This window comes from Diadema antillarum, unplaced genomic scaffold (assembly GCF_040938485.1).
Source record: "Diadema antillarum isolate AM-2024a unplaced genomic scaffold, OU_Dant_1.0 scf00000049, whole genome shotgun sequence".
Taxonomy (NCBI): domain Eukaryota; kingdom Metazoa; phylum Echinodermata; class Echinoidea; order Diadematoida; family Diadematidae; genus Diadema; species Diadema antillarum.
In genome coordinates, this window is record NW_027270938.1 from 2,211,037 (window position 1) to 2,233,945 (window position 22,909).

The 22,909-nt window shown below is 37.4% G+C and overlaps 1 protein-coding gene across 1 annotated transcript; it reads right to left on the minus strand.

Annotated features, from left to right (window-relative positions):
* Positions 1 to 5,789: 5,789 nt before the first annotated feature.
* Positions 5,790 to 22,224, minus strand: LOC139715464 (protein HGV2-like). The gene is made up of 14 exons (XM_071627036.1): positions 21,822 to 22,224; positions 19,291 to 19,404; positions 18,194 to 18,411; positions 17,161 to 17,712; positions 15,740 to 15,795; positions 15,095 to 15,171; positions 14,173 to 14,337; positions 13,503 to 13,560; positions 11,714 to 11,798; positions 10,660 to 10,745; positions 9,434 to 9,562; positions 8,833 to 8,895; positions 7,529 to 7,774; positions 5,790 to 5,849 (listed from the first exon to the last, which is right to left on the minus strand). Exons 1-14 carry the CDS (start codon positions 21,887 to 21,889, stop codon positions 5,790 to 5,792), a joined length of 1,977 nt encoding a protein of 658 aa, XP_071483137.1. The 5' UTR covers positions 21,890 to 22,224.
* Between the last annotated feature and the right edge of the window lie 685 nt (positions 22,225 to 22,909).

A 22,909-nucleotide genomic window follows, 5' to 3' on the forward strand; every position in this document is an offset into this window, starting at 1 on the left:
TGGTATTAAAATAAAGGCATATGGGCATACATTAGAAATCCCAAGTTACATCATACAGCTCACTTCCTTTGATGAATAAACTTAAAAATTCCTTGTTTTTGGTAACTGACGTTACATCCATCATTATCAAAGTAATTAACAGTTTTTATCAAATTCTTTAAAGCTACCAGCTTTTTTTTCTATCGTGTGGTAAAAGACTTCTCTGGTAACTGCATACATATGAAAGATTGTTGTTTAGAGTACTAATAAAGTGGATATACAGAGAGTAAGTTATGCGACAATACACTCTTTTCACCATTGAGTTATAGGCATATTTTGGCAGCCATTTTGAAAATCAAAATGGCCGCTTTTATTGAAAAACATAATGATTCTTAAAACTTCAACTCAAGTACTGTCTGAAAATGTATGGTGTTTGAAACAAATATCATTTTGAATTTTTGGCACCTGTGTCCTAGTTACCGTGGAATTGCCCATCAGTTTAATCTAATCTAGAAGTGCCAAACAAGCACAATTAACAAGCAGAAATTAATTTCAAGCACATATGTAGCTAAAATTTGAGGAAGTGCAAGTTCTTGACTGTATGAACTACCCAACTATGATTGAAATTGTGAACTAAACTCTCTTGATAGCATATTATGCCACGAAGAACAGAGATATTATTACATGTATCAGGGAGGTGATAGAGAAGGCTTTGCTGTTCCATGCTCAAGCTGCTCTTCCATCGATTTTTGACATGGAGGCCAAAGAATAGGTTCTTGATTTTAACAATTTTAAGCTGTACTGTATTTCAGAGGAATTGTTGAAATATACACAGCCTTCTGGTAATACAGGTTATGTTATGGAATAAATCCTTTCAGTTTGTCTTCAAATCCTATTATCTATACCCCAGGACTGAAAAAAAGAAGAAGAATACACTTGAATTAGTATGTTATAGAAAAAATCATCATTTAACCATCTTGCCCACATTTGTGCATTATTTTGTTAGCACCTGATGATTGTAAAATCTTTCTGATTATGTGATTAGCTAATGCGTGTTAATGCATATTTTATAGAATTTAATAGCTAAAGAATTACAATATTTGAAATGATTTTTGTTCCCGTGTCCTGTTCTCTACATACTAAACAATTGCTGCCAAAAATGTTGAGACAGCACAATGCTTCTCGCTTGGTTTGTTGTGATGCATACTTATAACGAAAAATGCTGTCTCTTGATTGCAAATTAACACCTGCAATAGAGAGCATAACTTCTCAGCGGCACACAGTATTGACTGATTCTGTGAGGCGGTTTGTGTATTGTCGGCATGGGCAGCGCCATTACTGTGGGGTCCCGGCCGACCCCCCCCCCCCCCCCCACCCCTCTCATGCGCACGGAATGAAAAACTGATGCATGGTTGTTTTAGCCAATAGGCATCTCGTACTGTGTGTGGGAACGCTTGCTTAATGCGCGAACCTTTGTTACAACAAGTGCGCGATAAACATGTTGCCCGGGGGTGGGGGGTAAGCTGGGACACCGCAATTTGAGCTACAAATTGTCCGCTGCCCTCAACGAACCCGAAACGGTCAATAGGTACAAAGGAGAGACTTTCTTCTCTTAACACCTCTGTGCATGTACAGAGCACTCCCATCATAATGAACAAGGTTATAACAAAATTTCATTTCAAGGAAGCAAATATCTTGGGTCCCAGAATAATCATCTAAATCCATGTATCTTGATGTACTTTAATTGATCAGCTGTAACAAAATTTCGATGTAACGGAAAACAAAAACAGAACTGTAGGCCTCTAGGACTTTGTTATAAATGTAGTGGGAGTGGACTTGTTTTTGTTATTGTGTATGTTCCACTATGGACCAGTCTGTGTTATTATTTCCTGTATGTGGTGATACTTTGTGGTGACACTGTACAAGCTGTTATTTTTGCATACAGATATTTTCGCAAGTGAGGTCGCAGACTTGTTCACGAGATGTTGTTTTTGTGAATGCACACCAAGGCCATCTAAAGACAAGTGCACCATTACTATACCGCAGTGACATTTTCGTGTGTTGTTGAATTTGCAGTCCAACAGCGATTTGCAAAAATAACAGCTTATACATTTTACACATATACCACCTCTGGCATAAATTTACATTTTAATTTCATTGTCAAAATGAGTCACTGTGTGGTTCACTTACCCTTGTTTTTGTTTTTGTTTATTGTTTTTGTTTTTTTTGTCCTGAAACTACTTGCACGTTTCATATTGTTTTTTTACCATGGAATAAAAATTGATCTTACTGTATGTTTTCAGTGTTTGCCAAACGAAGTTCCTTATTGGCTGTGGCATTTTTATCATATTTTCAAACTTCAGATTGGTACTTGTTCATGTATATACCAATCAGAGCAATGAGTGAGATTATTTCTAGTCACTAAATGTCCCATAAGAGCCTTTTAGATTTGTCTCACTCTAGGCAAACCCTTAAGTCTGCTCACCTTTTATATCAAAATTCATTTTCCCGAGAACCCAAGTACAGTGCACTCCCATTATAACGAACACAGTTGTAACAATCTTCAGGTTAAAACAAATTAAAAATTCAGGCCACAACATAATCCGCTCTATGTCATTTATTGTTTATTTGTTCAGATATAAGGAAATTTTGATATAATGAAAGAAAACTGCTGATCCCGAGGACTTTGTTTTAATGGGAGTCCACTGTAGCATGGCATCAAGCTTTGACATCATTTCACTGAAATACATAGCAGTTGATTATTTCTACTGTAGCTGGATGAAATTACAGCAACAAATGTATTTTTAAACCAAAGTTCATTAACTCTCAACCTTTGGCCTTGAGGATCGTATTTTTTTTTCTTGAAAAATAAAAAACAAAACAAAACAAAACAAAACCATACAGTAGTATACCTGGACACTCCCCCCCCCCCAAAAAAAAAAAGAAGAAATGAAGCCATTGAGTAGTGCTTTGTCTATCACAAACACACACACACACACACACACACACACACACACACACATTGGATGGATGGCTAGACCAAGGCAGAGACTCCAACTCTCCCGTTTTCGACGGGAGATCTCCCGCCGAAAACCCATTTTTGCAAAATCTCCCGTTCTCCCGTTTGAGATTTAATTTCTCCCGCCCTGGCTCAATGTCTCCCGTTGTAAAGGATTTCTTACTTATTGCTATCGTATGTTGCAAAAATAAGCCTTAGATAGCACCAGAGAGCATCTATACCCTAGGAACTTCGCACTTTGCACACATAAACTTGGAGTCTCCCGTTTGCTAGGGGTTTCAGGCGGGAGAATCTCCAGATCAGAAGGTGCTTGGGGTTGGAGTCTCTGCCAAGGAGGTTTAAGAGATTCAACTGGTGTTAATTATTCAATAAGCTGTCAGTTTTCTTTGGATGTACAAAAGAATTTCACAGGTGCATTTGTGCCTTTGATGATCGCTGCTTGATGATGCCATCTTGCGGAGCAATCTCAAGATTCATTTTTAAGGTTGACATAATGTTGGCTTTCTTTTGCTTGTTTATTCACTGAATGAAATGAAATCTCACGTAATGTTAAAGCATACAAAACAAGTTGTCCTGTTCAGACCAGTACGTACAATATCATGTGAAAGTGTTCAAAACTGTACCATCCTGCAAAGCTGATTTTGTCCATTTTCACTTACTTCCCACAAATGAAACTGATAATGGAATAATCTTCAAGCATAATTCTTTGATACAGATATGTTGTACACTGTATATTAGATTCATGCCCAGTCAAGTACCTTTCATTTTATTTCATCAGTTTTTACTCAATTTCTATTCTAGGATCCCTGTGCCTTTACTGTTATACACATGTATATCACATATCTTTTAGAAGTAGGCATGGCGAAAAGTAATGTACCATCACTAAGACATGTATCTTCCATAGAAAGTGGCCGGTGATTACGCAATGAGACACCAGTCAATTGTCTTCCTATCTGAGTGGCAGATCCAATTTGGCACATGCTTCAATTATATGTATTTTCGAGTGGTGGCATCAGACACCAAGCAAAGGAAATAAGAGAAAGCAGTGACTCCATTCTCTTAAACCTCCTTATATAGACGTCAAGACAACCAAAAAAAATCATAAAGGCTCCATCACATATAGTGCGTCCATCACCCTTCATGTCAGATCTGTTTCATTGTCTCTTTTGATGTGTTCTACACTTTGCACACACTCATTTTCTTAAGACTATACACTGTACAAGAAGACCCGAACGATAACTTGTTCATTCATTATCTTTACAGTTTGTATTTAATGTACAAAGAAACTACTTGACAAAAACGTGACAAAGAATATGATTTGTACACAAAGGGCAATAGATATTTTTTTCCCATTCGTATGAAGCAAATATCACTTTGAGTCAACACAATACATTTATGAGCAATACATTACTCTCATCGGTGGAAATGAAATTTGCATAATCTTGCCTTGGGCATACTAAATGACACTCTTTTTTTTCACTTTCAAGACAATATCCATTTTATTTTGCAGAATCCAAGCTATTCATTGCAATGGCAAGGAAAGTAAAACAAATCACATTCTAAAATCCGGACTATTCTGTTAAGAACAGAAAAAACGAGAATCTCTTGAAAAGGTAAAGCATCACTTTATCAAACACAATATTACTGCAAATCTTTATGGTGCAGTCAGTGGAAAGCTATGCATATGTTCTATAACTGACCCCTCCCCTAAAAAAAAACAACAACTAACAAACAAACAAAAACAGAAACAAACATACATTTTCCCCTAGAAGCTTTTCAAGTAGCCTTGACTATTTTTCATGACAAAGTATGAATGATTCCTTTTGAAACAAACTGAAAAAAGTTTTGCAAAAAGTTGAATTACATGATGCTATTAAACTAGAATGTACAAAGTAATTTACAAGTGACATCTTACTATACATTCCTCTCTCCCAAAGAGAATGCACTGTTCCATAAGTGGACAATGCCTCTACAAAATAAAAAACTCAGTATGAAATGGCTTGCAATCTTCTTTTTTTTTTCCTCCTTCTGCGTGCTTGTGCAGTATTTGCATGAAATTCTCATTTATATCAAAGAAACACGAGTGACATTCCTCTGATGGGAGCACATACGGAACAAGAATTGGGATACTTCACAAAATCTTATTTCATGACTGCAGTGCTCAGGAATTTATAGAATATCACATATTGAGGTCACTTCTGGCCTCTCTTTCCATTACAAAAATGTCAAGGTGAACTTATTTCAACCCCAAAGTGCACTGCTGAAGACAAAGATATCCATATTCAAGCCTTATAAAGTTTGGGGGAATGTGTCAGTTTTCTCTTCTACAGAATATGTGTTCAACTACATGTACCTGTCTCTGAATTACGGAACACCAACAAACCCCTATGGGCAACTCGTCGAATCAACACTTTTTGTGTGTGTACATAAAGCACTGTTGCATCATTTGCATAAGCGGCATTCATTTGCACACTGTTCCTCCAGTGCAAAGTTTCATGGTCCAACAGCGTGATTTGGAAGTTCACCTATGATAAAAGATGGCAATATATCCTACACGGATCATTTGCTGGTTTATGATTTTTCTATCTTATCCCAAAGGTTCAAATACTGATGGTGAAATGAAAGTTGCTAGCAAATGCTTAAAGCGTCAGCCATTTTCTGGAGTCACACTGCCCATGCAGCACACTCCATCGCTGTTGAGTTCCAAATTCAAGACAGAGAACAAAAACTTAGGAATGTTAATGCATCTTGGGAACTCTCCAAAAGACCGAGATGACAGAATGGGGCTCTCCTAGGCCGTTTCCATGGCAGCAGCGGAGTCCTCGGTAGGAAGCTTTTTTGTTTTGATCTCCTGTATGGCAACAATGTAACAAAAGACAAAATTGACACAAAAATTAATGAATACTTACAGTCTACAACATCGTACACAAATAACATGCCAATGTTGAAATGGGTGGACAATAACTGTGCGCATCAACAGTTACATAACATCTTTTCAAATCTTATACAAGTTAACTTTTACTATGACAAACTTGAGAAAATATTTCCAGCCATGTGATAAAATGTGACTGCCTAGCTCAACTTGTTGATTAGGACTCTCTGTAATGGACCAAAATATCTCATTTGGGCTGACCGACTCACATTTTTAAAAGTTTGTCATACCTGGGAGCGTATTCTTTCCTCAACTACTGTCAAAATTTAGTGGCTTGAAACAAGCTGAGATATAATTGTAACAGTTTTTCTGGACCATTTTTTTTTTTCTTTGGGTGGGGGGAGGGGTGGGTGGTCCAGAGAGGTGCTGTTTACACTGGAAAATAGGACACACTTTTCCTTAACTCTCTTATTTCAGTCATCGTTTGAATTGGGTAGGATGCACTCCTCAACCTTTTTTTTAACGCAAGGCCCACTTTGGATACTGCAATTTTTTTTTGAAGCCCATACTTAGATCAAATATGAATCTTTATTAATTTTATATCTGACGAAAATCATGACCTACCATCGACCAGGGAGAGCTTCGCAGCCCAATAGTTGAGAAGGGGGGGGGGGGGGAAGGTGGGGGTTAGATGGTTCAATTTTAACAAGTTGCACATCATTTTAATGCTTAGAGCTTACTCTTAAACTATGTAGAAAAGTGGAAATTCAGTTTGGCCTTCTTTTTGTGGGTTTTGAGCTGGGCAGTCAAACATGTCTGCTGTGAACAAGATATTGCTATGACCAGCTTTCAAAACCACAGTCTTGAGAAAAACAATGTAAGATACCCTCGCTCATTTTTGATGGCATTTTTTAGATTTTTTCCCTATTTCAGCACATGTTCAACAAGCACTTGAGAAAGCAGATATGTAAAGTCTCTGTTTTGATGGACTCTGCCAAAACACACTGCAAAAAGAAAAAGAAAAAATCTCTAAGTGGCATAAGATATGAGTTTGAAGTTTTGTATGGCAGCAGAGAGAAATGACAAGAAGTTGGCTCAAAATCTAGAAATTACAGAGGGAAAGCGAGAAAAATATGTCATAGGATAGCCAGAGATGATTAAGTACGTATTTCATTTATACACAGCCACTGGCAGACTGGTGTGAATATGATTGGACCAAAGCACCGACACTGATGAAAGTGAATGGAAAATGCGGATAGGTACACCATGTCATAAGATGCAAGATCCCCAATCTGAATCAACTCAGGAATAAGACATAACACATATATGAATATGAATATGATTTTCAAAGCACACCATGTCTGTGCATAAAAAACATGCACTTGACATGTCATGTAATGGACCAGATAAATGCGAAATCTCTTGATTCAGATCCTACAACAACCCTTTTTTTAAGGTACCGGTACACAAGAAGAGTCAAAAGTAACTGTACATTTGGTGCTCTGATCCTATGCTAAGAAATGCTTCAAGGGTAATCAGAAATCAAGTTCAAATGCACAGGGTAACAGATAACTAGAGATAGATCTTAAAAAGATTTATGCAATGACATTTGCGAATGCGAAGGAAAAGTCCTAGGGTGACGCTATGAGCCCCCTCACCGATGGTTTTTCCGGCGAGAGTTTCCCATCGCCATTGGTCAGGGTTTCGCCGTTGGTGTCGCCGTTCGTTTGACCGTTGCCGTTGGCGATGGCTGCATCTCCTGCGCCATTGACAGCCGCCTTCTCCTTCTCCCCGCTGCTGTCGGCCTTCGTATCCTTGGTAACGTTTTCCTCCTCCTCCTCCTGACGGCTTCTCTTCGTCTCCGCCGACGTTCCTGGCTCCGCATCACCCTCCTCCGGCTTTCTCTGTGATGGTGGTGGTGGTTTGGAACAATTCTGTCATAGGTTGTTTGTTTTTTGTTTAACCCAGGCAGTTTTTAATAAGCGTGGAGACAAATGACAAGAGACTGAATGATAAAAAATAAATGGTGATGAAGGCAAAAAAAAAAAAGAGAAAATAAAAAAAAAAACAAAGCAATGACATGTCTGTTATGCAGATATGAAAGGTTATGGAAAAACAATGGAATGCATGCAACCATGTTAAAATCCTTCATACAATGATTCAGATGTTAGAAGGGGATGGGGAAGTAAAAATGACTCATATGAAGCAAAATAATTAAAAAAAAAACCACATCAACAAATCAACATGCTGAGGAAGTCATAATATGCATAAAAAAAAAAAATAAGAAATGCATAAACATAAACAAACACAGACAAAAGAAAATTACATGCAAGCACAAACAACCAATGAACTACCTGCAATCAGGTCATGTGCTATCAAGGAAATACAACTGTATCAGGTCGGATATTTCTCATCCATAGCAAAAAGAAAGGAAGAAGAAAAAAAGGGCCACACATAATATCAAAAGTAGAACACAACAACTTTTTCTAACCTTGCATTCTACACTTGCCAGAACAAAGATCTAGATTTTGGCACCACTTTCCATAGCCTTTTGACAAGGCCTTCTTGGCTGAGGAATGAGACTAACTTGCCATACCAAGCTTTGCGAGTAATGGGTGAACACAAATTCTAGTGGCACAGCCACATGGCCTCATATAACTCAGTTTTGTTTTGTTTTCCGCCACTTTGCGACATAAGCGATAATGAATTATTCATGTACTCATGAGCCAATCAGCAGTTGGTATGCTACGCTGTGTAAGAATAATTTCGCATGTTCTAATTTTGTGGGTGATCATGATGACTCAGTGAGCACTTTTACAGTTTACTGCTACTGCTACATGTCAAAAATTTCCACACCATGAAAAATTCCACTTTATAGCGACCCTTTCACAACCACCATTTCAACATACCACTGATGTTGTCCACAGAAAATTTGTCAATGGGAATGAAAGAGTTTACCTACCTTCCTTTTAACGAGATGTGAAGCATCCTGCACCTTTTCTCCGCCAGCCCTTCTCACCGCAATCTGTAGGTGACAAGGAGGTTGAATTAACAAAACAAAAACACTATTTATTAAAAATTAAATGTACATGTATTTAAAAATACATTTTTTTAATTGATCAGTCACTCAAGTGTCATGTTTTTGTAATCAAAAAAATTACGGAGATCTATTAGCGAAAGTGAAGTGTGAATTTGCGTGTGTGAGTCATGCATTTGACTGAAGTTACGTACAGTTTAACCTCTATTAACCAGCCACATCAGGACCAGCGTGCATCCAAAACCCACACACTGTACACAGAAAAGTCATTTAAAATTGCCATTTGCCGTGACACTGGTCACAGAAATCTGCTATACCTCGGCAAGTGTACCCCCAATTTTTTTTTATACAATCTCAAAATGTGTGCAAGATGTAAAAGAAAAAGGTTAAATTTCAGTGAAAAAAATTGTCGAGTTTAAAAAGATTATCACAAATAACGTTGGGGTGGGTGGTGGGAACTAGTGGCTGGAATGTAATACAGTTGCTCATCTCGAATGCACTGCCATGTATTCACGTAATTACGCACCTGTTGAATAGGCGCAGATGATGATGATGATGGAGCAAAACCCGATGAGGATGAAGTGCTGGGGCCAGCTCCATCTGAGCTCTCTCCTCCCACTGGTCCTTGAAGCTTCATCTCTTTGGCATCCTCCAACTGTGGATGAAGAATTATCAAGAAAAACAAACAAACATAGTTTATGGGTACATCGGAGCAACCCTGTTAAAAAGCAAAACATTGTACAATACAGACAAACACAGTTTTCAGGTCAATGAATGTAGCTTTGGGTGAATGATATACTTAAAAACAAAACATATTTCTGCTTTTCTCAAATGTACAGATCGTCAAACATATATAAGCAGTGAAACTTTCACAGTAATTTAATGTGCATTACATGTCATACCTTGATCTCCTTTGTCATCATATAACATATTTCATGAGTGACAGACACTTCAATCTATACATAATTACCTCCGCCAAGGAAGGATGTTATGTTTTCATCAGCATTTGTTTATCTGCGTGCAAAATAACTCAAAAAGTCGTAAAGATTTGGATGAAACTTACAGGAAAGGTTGAGAATGACACGAGGAACAGATGATTAAGTTTTGGTAGTGATTCACAAATTTTTATGGATATCATGAAGGATTGTTTATATTTTGGCAGGTAGGGTCAATGAACTCGGGAGTTCAAGCTGCACATTTCAAGGTTTGCATACACGCACTGAAGTGCGTGCTTCGCTCCGGCGAGGTGCCACGCAGCTAGAAGCTGATGACGTAACAAAAGACTGCTATATTGGGAAATCTGGTGATTATCAGCATGCATTCGTACGAGCGGAAATCACTGATCTCATGTGGAGAACACGATCAGTGGAGGAGATGAACTGCTTGGCGGAGGTCTGTGCTCTCAGAGTGCTTCTCCAGTTATTAAAGTAATGACTCATGCTCTTGCAGAAACACTAAATATACCCTTCTTTCTCCTAGATAAACATATGCATAGATGAAGCTACAATTGGACATCCGCTATCCCTGGTTTCAAAATATGTGCTGACATATTTCAAAAGAAAGAATTGGATAAAGGCACCTGGAAAAGACAACAAACTCTCTTTATAAGTCAGAAAACAGACACAGTACATCTGCTGAGAGAATTTTCTCTTTGTTTTTGTGCCACTTGTGCAATTGCTCCTTTTTTTTTTAGCCAAGTCTGTAAACCAAGCCCATGTGGTCTCTGTCACCGAGGTCTCATTTTCCTCTCACCTTGCTCACGATGTCTGGAAGAAGCTCCTTGAGTTCATCAACCTCCTTCTGGTCTTTGAAGAGGGGGTCATCTTCATTGGCCTTTTCTGTGGTGGATAAGCATGATCAACAGGCCACTTTACCAATGTATTCAACTTTACAAATTTACCCCTTTGAAGACTTAATTACAAGCTATACAATTAACAAAATGCTTGTTGGATATGCTTGAGGACCTGGAATCTAGTGTGCACATATTCACTGGTACTATTTTGGGCAAATCCAGGGCAAGCCCCATGTGACAATCCTTGGCTTTAAAGTATGCACAGCAATGGAATATGTTAATTTATACTGTGGTTTGTTTTGTTTTTGTTTTGTTTTTGTTTTTGTTTTTTGTGTTGTTGTTGTTGTTGTTGTTGTTGTTGTGTTTTTTTGTTTTGTTTTTTTTGGGGGGACATTATTGCTTCCAAACATATACACTGCACTTTGACGCAAACTACTTTGCTTGTGAGTAAGGTATCAATAATCATCAGCATCAACATAACAATACTAGTGTACAGTAAATTGGCACTACTGAAGATTTTTGCTCAGTTTCAACTGATTGTTACATTTTTATCACTGCTGTATGAGATCCTCCTGTACATACAATCGCTAATTATATCACTTGCCATGATATCTTTGCATAATTCAATCCTTAAGAAATTTGACAAACTACAAGCTAGAGAATAAAAACTTCTTTGCTGTCAAGATTTATAGCTCTTATAAAAAGTATTCCATTGTAAAGAAAATAGTTAAAACAATACTGTATACGCCAAATATTTCAAACAATTTATGAGTCAGGTGCTATTCACAAATTCAAAAACACAAGAAAATACTCTAATCTCCTGACATGAATGTGATGTGCATGCATGTATTTCTCCATTAATATTACATGATCGCGAAATTAATCACTTATGAAATTATTCATAAGTCCCGATTGGCAAAAAGACTCACAATATGGCGTAAAAAGAGTAATCAGAAGTATCTACATCTGAGTGCAGAACATGACATATATATCACAAAGCTTCTGGACTATTACCTTTTCCCTTTCCCTCAGCCTCTGACACTCTCTTCTCCAGGGTGGCCAGTCGAGCCTCAATCAGTTGCTTGGAGAGATTGTAGTGCTGCAGATTGAAATGACAAAATATGATGAAAAAGTGAAACAAGTCCCAGAAGGATGGGAGTTGGGAAGGAGACATACAGTTAAACTCGCCTAAGTCGATGTCGCATATGTCGAATAATCACGCAAGTCAAAGATTTTAAAAAGTCCCGATTTTCCCCATTGACTTATACGTGTATTAATTCACTCACAAGTCGAATTTTTAAAGTCGAATACTCGCCTAAGTCGATGAAAATCCAAGAACAATTTCACGGAAAAACCATTGAAATCACCGTGCCTAAGTCGAATAAGATTTTATTGTGTAATAAATCACTGTCAAAATCATGAGACGCCAGTTTTTGTTTACATACAGTATATATACCAACAGAAACTTTGCGTTAATAAACATTAACGTTTCATTAACGCAAGCGGTTTCACCTGAATCGTTATTATAACGCAAACTAACGATCGGGAAAATTAACCTTTGTAGTAACGATGAGTAACGATCCCAAGCGCAAATTAACGATGTTTCGTTGACATTAACGATAGGTAACGCAAGAACTCACGCGAGATTTTGGTTTTCGTTACCCAGACCTGGTGAAAGGACGACGTATCGCCCCTGCCGAGTGTAGCGATCTATGCCTTATGTACTTAGCGGAGTCTTTTCGCGAATCGAATCACGATTTCGTGAATGGTTAATAACATTATGCGACCGGGGTCACCAAGAACGCACGCCGGGCCACCAAAAAAAAAAAAAAAAAAAAAAAAGCCGGATGTTTGCCTTCAGTTTTGGAAATGAACAGCGGTAACAATCGGCTCCATAAGATGCTAGAATAAATGTCAGATGTTTGCTCTTAATTTTGGAAATGAATAACGGTAATATTCAATGTGGATAAAGTGTCTTGCTGAAGGGCAAATATCGGGCACACCTCTCCAGCTCTCGGCTCCAGAGTAGACAACATGCATGTACATTAAACATGTGTACGCGTGGTGTAACTGTAAGTTGATTTTTTTTCGACTAACGCACAAGTCGAAACTCGCTTAAGTCGATGTGTTTTGCTCAGTCCCGAGAAGATCGACTTATGCGAGTTAAACTGTATTTTGTTTTGTTTTGTTTTTGTTTCTTTGTTAAAGATACACAGGTCAATCCAGTACTGGCTTTTTCTTATCATGTCCAAACTCCCACTCTAGAACACGAGGGTGGAAGACTTAACCCATCCCACCCCCCCCCCCCCAAAAAAAAAAAATAAAAAATCATCAAAACAAAACAAACATCTACACAAAAAGAAAAGAAGAAAGACAGGCAAAATCTTGGGTACTCAAACACACAAGCATGTGGTTTTTTAACATTTATGTAACAGTTTCAGTCTCATTTGCCAGGGGCAGCATTGAACAACTCAACTCGATTTCAATCCACTGCCTTCCAATCAGTAACTGGTCACTTTCAGGTGAGGGGGGAAATGCTGTATGATGACACACTCTATTTTTTATGTTGACAACAAATACAGTTATAAACACAAACAGCAAAGTAATGGGAAGATCAAATGTGATAGATTAAAGAATAGCATAAAATGACAAATTTTTCATTGAAAAATAACTATTTTTTCTTTTTTTTTCAGGCTGATGAAAATTTGGGAAGTAAGCATTTTAGCCAATGGTTTAGATATTGGAATCTACAGGGTAACAGAAAAAAAAAAAATGATTTGAAAGGTCAAGACTATGATCTTACCTCAATGGACCTGTCATACTTCTGAGCAAATGTGTATGCCAGGCCAAGATTATAATGTCTGCATCATATAATTAAGGATAATCTATACTTCATTGTGAATTCAACATAAGGAGGGAAAGAGATACAGGTTTACACTTGTTATAAGTCTGTATAAAGTTTTGAAAAAGAGATGCAGTGAACATAATTTGAAATGAATTTGAACAAGTGCAACTTCAAATTCTATACCTCTCTTATACTAAAAATGGGAATCCAAACTCTTCCCTTTGTCTGTTTACATTCTATTCAATAAAAGCGATATGAATGTGTTGTGGAAGCATAACTTTATATCAAATTTTCACCGCTCTATTAAACTATTTTCTCTCACTAATCCTTCCAAAATCCATGTACAAAATTTCCAAATCACTACCAAAATTTAATCATCTGTTCTTTGTGCCTTTATCAACTTTTCCTGCAAGTTTCATCAAATTCATTCACAATTTTTTGAGTTATTTTGCTATGATACAGACAGACAAACAAACCAACGCTGGCAAAAACATAACCTCCTTGGCGGGGGAAATTATAATGAAAAAGGCACTCCAACAAACACATACATAAAAATTATAATATAGAGGCACAGGACCAAACCACTGAGATGTGGTTGCGTTAAAGACTTGATGGTTATAAAGGATACGTTCCAGCCAGCAGCCTACTCTCCGGATCCAGGTACTTCTTCTGGATCTCCAGGCAGCTGGTGAAGTCAACGATGCTCTGGACGTACTGCTCCGTCTCCAGGCCCAGCTCGCCCAGCTTAAGGTGGATCTGAGAAACCTTGAGTTGAAACTCCTCTGACTCGTTCCTTGTTGGTGCAGCGGGAAAATGAATAAGAAAATACAGTGGACTCCCATTATAACGAAGTCCTCGGGACCGGCTGTTCTTTTTCGTTATATCGAAATTTCATTGTAGCCGAACAAATAAACAATAAAAATACATAAAGTGGATAATGTTGTGGCCTGAATTTTTACTTTGTTGTAACTGGAATTTCGTTATAACCGTGTTCATCATAACGGGAGTGCACTGCAGTAATGATGATGATGATCACAGTCACTTTCAGAAGACAACTTCCAAATAAGCCAGTTTGGGGTTCCACTTTGGGCATGAGCAGAAAAAGGTCATTATTCCTATTTTGTACCAACAGGGCATGTTGGTTTTTTTAATTCACTGAGATCAGTATCTGTGATGTAATGATTATTCAAGTAATCCTTCTAAATGGTGCTTGCCAGCATATCCACCCGACAGAAAAAGTGATACATGCGTATTTGGCGATATCAATTAGAAAAGATTTATGCATTCACTGCAAAATTATGAAATGGATGCTTTCGCAAGTGCTAATAATTTGACCATTCTGGTCACTTGGACTATGCAAGTTCATCCTTCATTTGAACATGACTGATGAATTCTATAAATTGTTACAGTATGTATGTTAGGCAAGCTTATGCATTTTGCTGCTTTGAGGAAAAAGCAAGGCCATGCACATGAACTAAGTCTGAACTGGCTTCCTGTCAGAGTATGTCTGCTCTGGCCATGTGTAGCAACAGCTGATCAGGACAACCTACCTGCTCAAGATTACTCTGGCTAGTTCCAACATCTCCCAAGCCAGCTGAAAGTTTGGAATGTCGTCAGCATCTTCTTTCTGATAAATAAAATTACAAAGAAGACCATCAATGATGCATCGACAATCACGTCACAGAAAGTAAAAACTGAAAACAAAAATCACCAATGTGTAACAACAGCATAATGTATTATGAAAATTTAGATCATTTCATAATATACAAATTACAGCCTCAAAACATTTTAAACCAAGACCATCAAAGTTCAACATTTCTGTGAAAATTGAATGAAAAATTGACAAAGCATACATCATAGTACTAGTATTATAACCAGAAGTTGGAAGCTGATGAAAAAAGAAGGAAAAACAAGTCATCGGCAAACACGTGAACTACAATAAAGATACATTTGTACTTTGCTTGGCATACAGTTACCAGTTGCCTACATTTAAGTTTCTAATAGCAAGATACATTTTGTGTACAACTGTAACTTCCTCATTTGAGGTTAATAGGCATACAGCTAACCCAGTCTTTTCATTCATCAATGTCTCATACAGTTTAGTGCATGATACATCCCTTCGTTAAAAGCAATAAATCTCGAGTGTGAAACCAACTGAAATTCTGGGAGTTTTGGATTCCACACCAGCATCTCACCTGATCAGACTTTTCTCCTCCTTCTGTTGTATCAGGCTCAGCATCCTCATCATCATCTGAAATGAAAGATCAGGTCCGATTATTTTACACAGGTGGCCCATGGAGGACTAGAATCTTAGGTTTAATTCCTTGCCTGGCAAGAAGGGGAATATTCTCATGCAATCTATTGCTGAAGCCATGGGGATCATAGCATAATCAGTCTCTAAAACAGAGTATGCACATGAAGTCTTTACAGCCGAAGATCCAAGTATCCCCCTCCCGATATACACCTCGTGTTAACACTAAATGTTTTGTATCAAAAGTACTGTACAAAGGTGAGCTTTCTCAAAAATCTTGCAGTAATTAGTCATGGTTTAACATTTCTTCATCATCAAAGTCCAATGCATGAAGATTGAACTTCATCTTTGCAGTTTATATTGCTTTGGAACAAATCTATACAAACACACCATTCCCCCCCTCCCCCCCCAGGATATTGCAATTACTTTTCAGGATATATTGTTATTACCACAGTAGTTGCAAGAGTTGCAACATTCTCTTCCAGCTGGTACTCTGAATTAGAGAGCAAAATTACTGGGAGTTGCATGTAGCTAAGTTATGTAACATCTATGCATTTGCATTTAAAATAAAATCGACACCGACACATGCAACAGAAAGCAGCATTTTCCATACAGAGACAAGTGATTAGTAAACAACTCAAACTGAAAGCAAAAATCCATCATGTCAAGACTTTGCTTTCTTCTCATGAGAGATTAGTGAATATAATAACAACTTGAAGACATATAAATTGCATGTTTGAGTTGCACCCTCCTTATCTGCATATTGCCAGCTATGTATTGATCTGGAGGTCAATGAAAAAGAAAGGCTGTTTAGGGTTCCCCTGGCTAAATGGCAGTCAATCTGCAGTCATTTGGTGGAACAGTAAAGGAAATAGTTTTTGCATTGCAAAATAGTGAGATCATAAATAAGCACCTCTCATTTTCTCATACTTTAATTAATCGATCTATCACAAGAGTGTTCATGAAAAAAAAAAAAAAAAAAACGTGGAAAACAACTAGCTGTTGTTTCCTTTGAGAAAATTCATGTGAAAAGAAATCAGCATTTGAATGAGCACAAAATATAGGTTAGATGGATTCACAATTTCACAATATCAAAAATGGCATGCATCTGCGTGAAGCTTTAAAAGGGTTAGTGTACATTTAATATCAAATTAATGATCGGATGATGGCATAATCAATTATTGTAAACACGAACACATCCACAGCCACAGGAAAAAAAAAATCAAAACATTGCTCAAACAGGAAATTAAGACTTGAATTGCTTGGATGTTACTGACATTTTCACAAAACAGCTGATGAAATGCAAGACAAAAATACACCTTGAGTGCTCCATTAACATCGATAAGGGGATTGAAGAGTGTATACCTTTCTTTTCTTTTTTGGCATCATCCGCTTTCTCATCAGTCTTTGCTGCACTGGTTTCAGCATCACCCTTTTTACCCTTTGCCTCCCCCTCTTCAGCCTTTGCCTCCCCTTTCTCTTCCTCCTCCTTATCTTTACCATCAACTTCCTTTTTCACATCACCCTCTACAGCAGGTGCTTTCTCACCGTCATTTGGAATATCTTTTTTCTTCTTCTCTTCATCAATTTTTGCTGCATCTTTCTCCTCTTTTCCTTTTGCTTCATCTTGTTTCTCTTCAGTCTTTTCTCCATTTTCTGTTTCTTCTCCAGTCTTCTCCTTATTTTCAGTCCCCTGTTTTGTATCTTCCTTTTTCAAATCTTCCTTTTCCGATTCATCCTTATCATCCCCACCTTCATCTGTCTCCATCTTCTCTTCGTTCTCCCCATCCCCCTCCCCCTTTTCCTTTTCCTTTTCCTCCTCCTCCTCCCCTCCCTTCTCTTTCCCGGATTCTTCCTTTTCGCAGGTTGCCTCAAGTGCTTCTTGCACCTGTTGGATTACTTCTTCTCTTTCTTTGGCTAAGACAAAAAGGGTGACAATGAATGGAAAGAAATGCGCATATAAATGTTTCTATAATACATATAGATAAATTTTGTGTTTGTTTTGATGGCTGACGGTCACTGGCCCTGAAACAAACTTTTGTAGAGGTTGCATTTTTACAAGACATGAAAAGGGTTGCCTAAATTTTTCTACCATGGCAATATAAAGATGACCCTTCCCCCACCCCCAGCACAATCATCACCACCACTTGCCCCTGTAGCAGTAGAAAACTGTCCAATATATCTACATTAATTGGTAGGTGACCTTTATGGCTCACTTCCCAAGTGGTTAGTTTTGGTTGAACAGATTCCAGAATAAGTAATGTAAGAGTTGCTATTTTTGAGGGTTGTGGATTGATCCCCTTGAAATGTTCATCGTTTAACAAAGGATGAATGCTTTATCCCATAATGGACACTTCGTTTAGTTGCCCTATTTAATTCTAAGTACACAATACTTTACCTTCTAGACCGTCTGCACTCTCTATGTTGCTTGTGCTGGGTTTCTCCTTCCCAGTGTTATCATCGTCATCGGAGTCAGAGTCTGCAGATTCGTTCGGGACCCCCTGCAGAGCATTACCAAGGACGCCATTCTCCATGCTGGCCAGCTCCAAGAGGGCACAGCCATACCGGAAGTACGCCTCCCCACACTCATCCGCCATTTCGCCATACTTGGCAGCCCTGTGTCATGTGGGCAGAAAGAACAAGGGACATGTTGTTTACTTCTGGCAGAATGATAAGTCCCCTTCCCCGAGTAGGTCATACACTATATACATCAAAGTTTAGCAGATATTGCAATGTCATTGTGAAATCCCAGGTAATATGCAACTGCTCTGACTTCTGTATCTAAATATCATATTTTACTGTACAGAAATAACATCAGATCATATCAAATCAAACTATGTAATATCAAGTAAATATCTTCTAAACAAGTGCATCATTTATTCTTTTCTTCTTTTACACAATGCCCTGGAAAGCCAATGATACAATTTCAGTGAATGATAACATTATTGAAATTAAACCTTCATCTGTGCGACAGCAGGGGAAGTTCTATCAAACTTTTTCATATTCAGGTGTATTTTTTTGAAGGAAGAGTATACATTCGCTTGACATATAATTGCCATATATGTGAAGGTAAATAATATAATTCAAGCCATCTGGAGGAGCTAGTATCATATTACTGAAGTTCCTTTCACATTTTCTTGGTGTAGCTCTGCCACAGTGACATTACATGACGATAGAGTTTCGACCTACAAAGGTTGGAAAGTGCAAGTTCAACACAGATCAAGCCACCCACAACATGACCATGATGCTGTCCAACATTCGACCTCCTGCTACATGAAGAAATGTATGGTTTAGCGCGGGGTCAAATTTTGGCACAGAAGGTTGAACCTTGGTGCAGGTTTTTTACTGATATTTCAAAAACTCCTACATGTAACTTGAGAGTTGGCAGTCAGATTTTCATCAAACTTTTACTAAAATGTTTTGCCGTTTGCCAAAATCCACACATGCCTATGCAAGAAACTTCCCTTTAAATTCTTGCATTGGCTTCAAACTCACAACAACTCGCAAGCTTCCTGCAAGCACTGGACGGCAGCTGGTGGATCCCCAACAACAAGATTCCTTTTTCCTTGGCCTAAAAGATCCAGGGCCTCAGCATCAATGTCTTGGGCTCTGCAAAAAGAAAAAGAAAAAAGGAAGATACATTGTATGATTATGATTAATGAGTTTAAATGCTGACAGAAAAACATTTCTGAACATCTCAGAGAATGATTTATGAAAGAGATAGTAATGTTAATTCTAATAATAATAGGGACAGGGTTACTGTGCATAAAATTGAAATGACACTAATTCAAATTGATGCATAAATACAAAACTATGTTTGATGTGTGAGTGACATGAAATCTAGAAAACAAACAAACAACCAAAACAAAAACAAACAATGCTCTACAAATGATATGCAATTTGAAAATTGATATTGGACACCTCACTTAAAGGGATGTTATAGTTGTTGTGAAGGGGCTTTAGGTTTCCAACTTTGTTTTGTGAGATAATGAGAAACCTCTTATGAAATATGAAAGAGCAATGTAATTCTGAGAGATTCAAAGTTTATTTGATGTAATTTGGTTTTGAAATGGTGGAGATATCCAATAAGCAAAGGGATCCTCATAAATGTGGGACCAACCTTTCATCAGTATCGCCTTGTCTCTTAATTTAAATTGTTTTTGGATATCTCAAATAAACTTTGAATTCCTCTTGGAATTGTATGCTCGGCAACATTTCATAAGTGGTGTCGGAGTATCTCACAAAAAGTTAAAAGCTTAATCCTTATCTCAGTCAATTGATACTACAAGTGTATACCATCTCTTTAAGAACTGCAAGTCTACACCAATTTTAATTTGGCTGTAATGAATATATATTCGTTGTGTTGCAATAGCCTAGCAAAGATACCCCCCTCCCCATTAAAATAAGTCTATTTTTTTTTTTTAACCAAATCAATGAGAAAACTTCGGAGTTTATGACATCACTCAGCTCATTTCCATGTGGCAGCACTAGTATTAGAGTCAAGGTCTAGAAATTATGTTGTACTAAATTGTAGTGAATGCACTCTTATTCGGAGGAGGCATATGAGATTCATGGATTGAGAAACTGTCAGATTCCATCATTCTCCTGTCTTTTATTTTCATGCAGTAAGTGTTACATGATATGAAACTTTGCTATTCTGTAATTATGCAACAAACTACACGTAGGTCTGATTTTACAGGACTTTTTCATTGTGAGTCAACTCTAATGTACACTGTAGTGGAAAATTGCACTTTGACCCCTGAACTGCTTTTCAGTTTTCTGGCCCTCTTAACGACACTTTGTGTCTTTTTGTTAATGTTTTGAAGTGAAAACCCATGTTATTTCACTCAAACACATTTAACTTTATCAAAGGAATGCAGAAAAATATGTTTCATCATAAAACTAAAATTTTACAGCTACTTTAGCACTTAGTACAAATCAAATGATGTCAAAATATGAACTTTTGCACAAGTACAGGTATCAAAGAAAAATCAACATACGGGACTACAGACAATGTAGACATGATTCCTAACTAGTCTAGTCTATGGCATATGCAAATATCTCAGCAGTGAAAATATATAAATACTATACAAATTCTTTATTGGTGTCCAAAGATACTAATCTACAAAATTAAGTATCAGCACTATTACTAACCCTGGCGCGGGGCGCTGCGCGCTGTGATACATGTTGGGGTCACTGGTACTAACTACAATGTACAGTGTTGGTTATAGTGTTAAATTAGTTTTAAATTTACATAGAAAATTTACAGAATCCAAACCATGGATCAAGTAAAATTTGAAAATTTTATTAATTCTTCATATTTTTTCAAACAAAATTTATGCCAAACACAAATTTTCAATGTGAAAATTTGTGTTTGTCTATTGAATTGTATTGGCATATTATGAAGCCTCGAGCTATTTTACATGTACCGGTATAAAAATGTCAGAACCCCCATTGAATTTATTGAAGCCGCCTTTTATCGAAAGGAAATTCAGTCACAATTCAGTCTATCCTCTCAAATTAAAAAAAGTTGTGTCCAGACTCTAGACCAACATGACATAAAGGATTAAAAAAGACTTGAAGTAGAAATTAATATTCTTTATGGAGTCTAGACAGGAGTCTACAATTTCTACAAGAAAACAAAAAAGCGAGGCCCCAAAACTTAACGTTAAACGTTAAAGAAACACTCTGAAAAAAAAAAAAATATCCTCCTCAGGCTCAGCAGATAGAGTACGTATATAATGTAGCAGCTCACAAAATTTATCATATTTATTATAACTTAGATAAAAATAAATTTTAACGGTTACTTACACAGTGTTAGTAGGAAAGTGTAACGTTAGAAGCATAGAACTCGAGAACAATCAACAAATCTGACAATGACAAATAGCAACATATAACTTTCTCTGGTATCTGTAACCTACATGTACATCTTCACAAGCCATCCCGATTCTCCGTGCAGGTTACAAAACATGTCATGAGATGTGGTGGTGTGGTGAAATGAAATGCGGACTTCTTGGAAATCTTACCCATTCTCCTCAGGCTCGGCTGTCGCAGAGCTGGAACCTGCTTGTTGCTCTTTTTCCTCGGTAAGCATCTTCCAAAACTTGATGGTTCGAATCAATCAAACATCCAGGTTAGTTGTAATAGTGAAGATCTGAATTTCTACGGTAAATCTCAAATCAAAGAACACCTCTAGTGACACATGTCCCGACTTTCCCGGTCCAGTCAGTGCCAAAGCAGAAACTCTTAACTCACTGTCACTGACACTCGTGTTAGAAGCTCCAGTTATTATTTCTGTTTGCACTGTGCATGTGTGTCAGCACTGATGGTAGCAAGAGGAACAGCGTGTATGTGATGTGACGATGCCCCTAAAGAAGAATAGGTTGCAAATCGAAAGAAATTGTAACCAAAATTGAACGTAATTTAAGCCAAACTTATACCGTTCAGCTCTGCTGCAACACGTTCCACAACTTAATGCAACAGCTAATGCATGTATGAAGTGCATTCAATGCAATAGCTCACACGTACACATGCACAGTATAGTAGACGGCGACAAAAGATCCAGCAGTGCACAAAACCAATTTGAATGTTATGCATGCTATTCCGACGTTCATTCATTCGTGCAGTGTGTATTGCAATGTACAACAACATCTCACGTACACCATTTCGCGCGCTATCCTCCGAATAGCGCGCCGGCTGTTCCATGTAAGATTTATACAGCGAAAAATGCACAATGAGACCATAATTGCATTATCATATGAGTGATAGATAAGAACATTCCCTTTTGATTGTGGCTATAGGAATTTTCGTAAACAAATTTGCTATTCTACTTCTTCTTAAAATATTCTATCGCTCTCTATATGACAAAGAGGGGCTCAATTCGAACAACAATCTAAGAAAATTCAGTAAACGTAATTGCCATTTTATATAAATATTCATGTTAAAAATGCATATTCATTGTGCGCAACATTGGTGTATTGAAGAACATTACGTGTCTTAGTTATATCTGAGGAGATTTAAAAATCAATGAATATAATAAATAATGGTGAATGTATTATTTGATTGCTTATTAGATTCGATTGATGAAAAAAATGAATTTTCTTGCGTAGACATT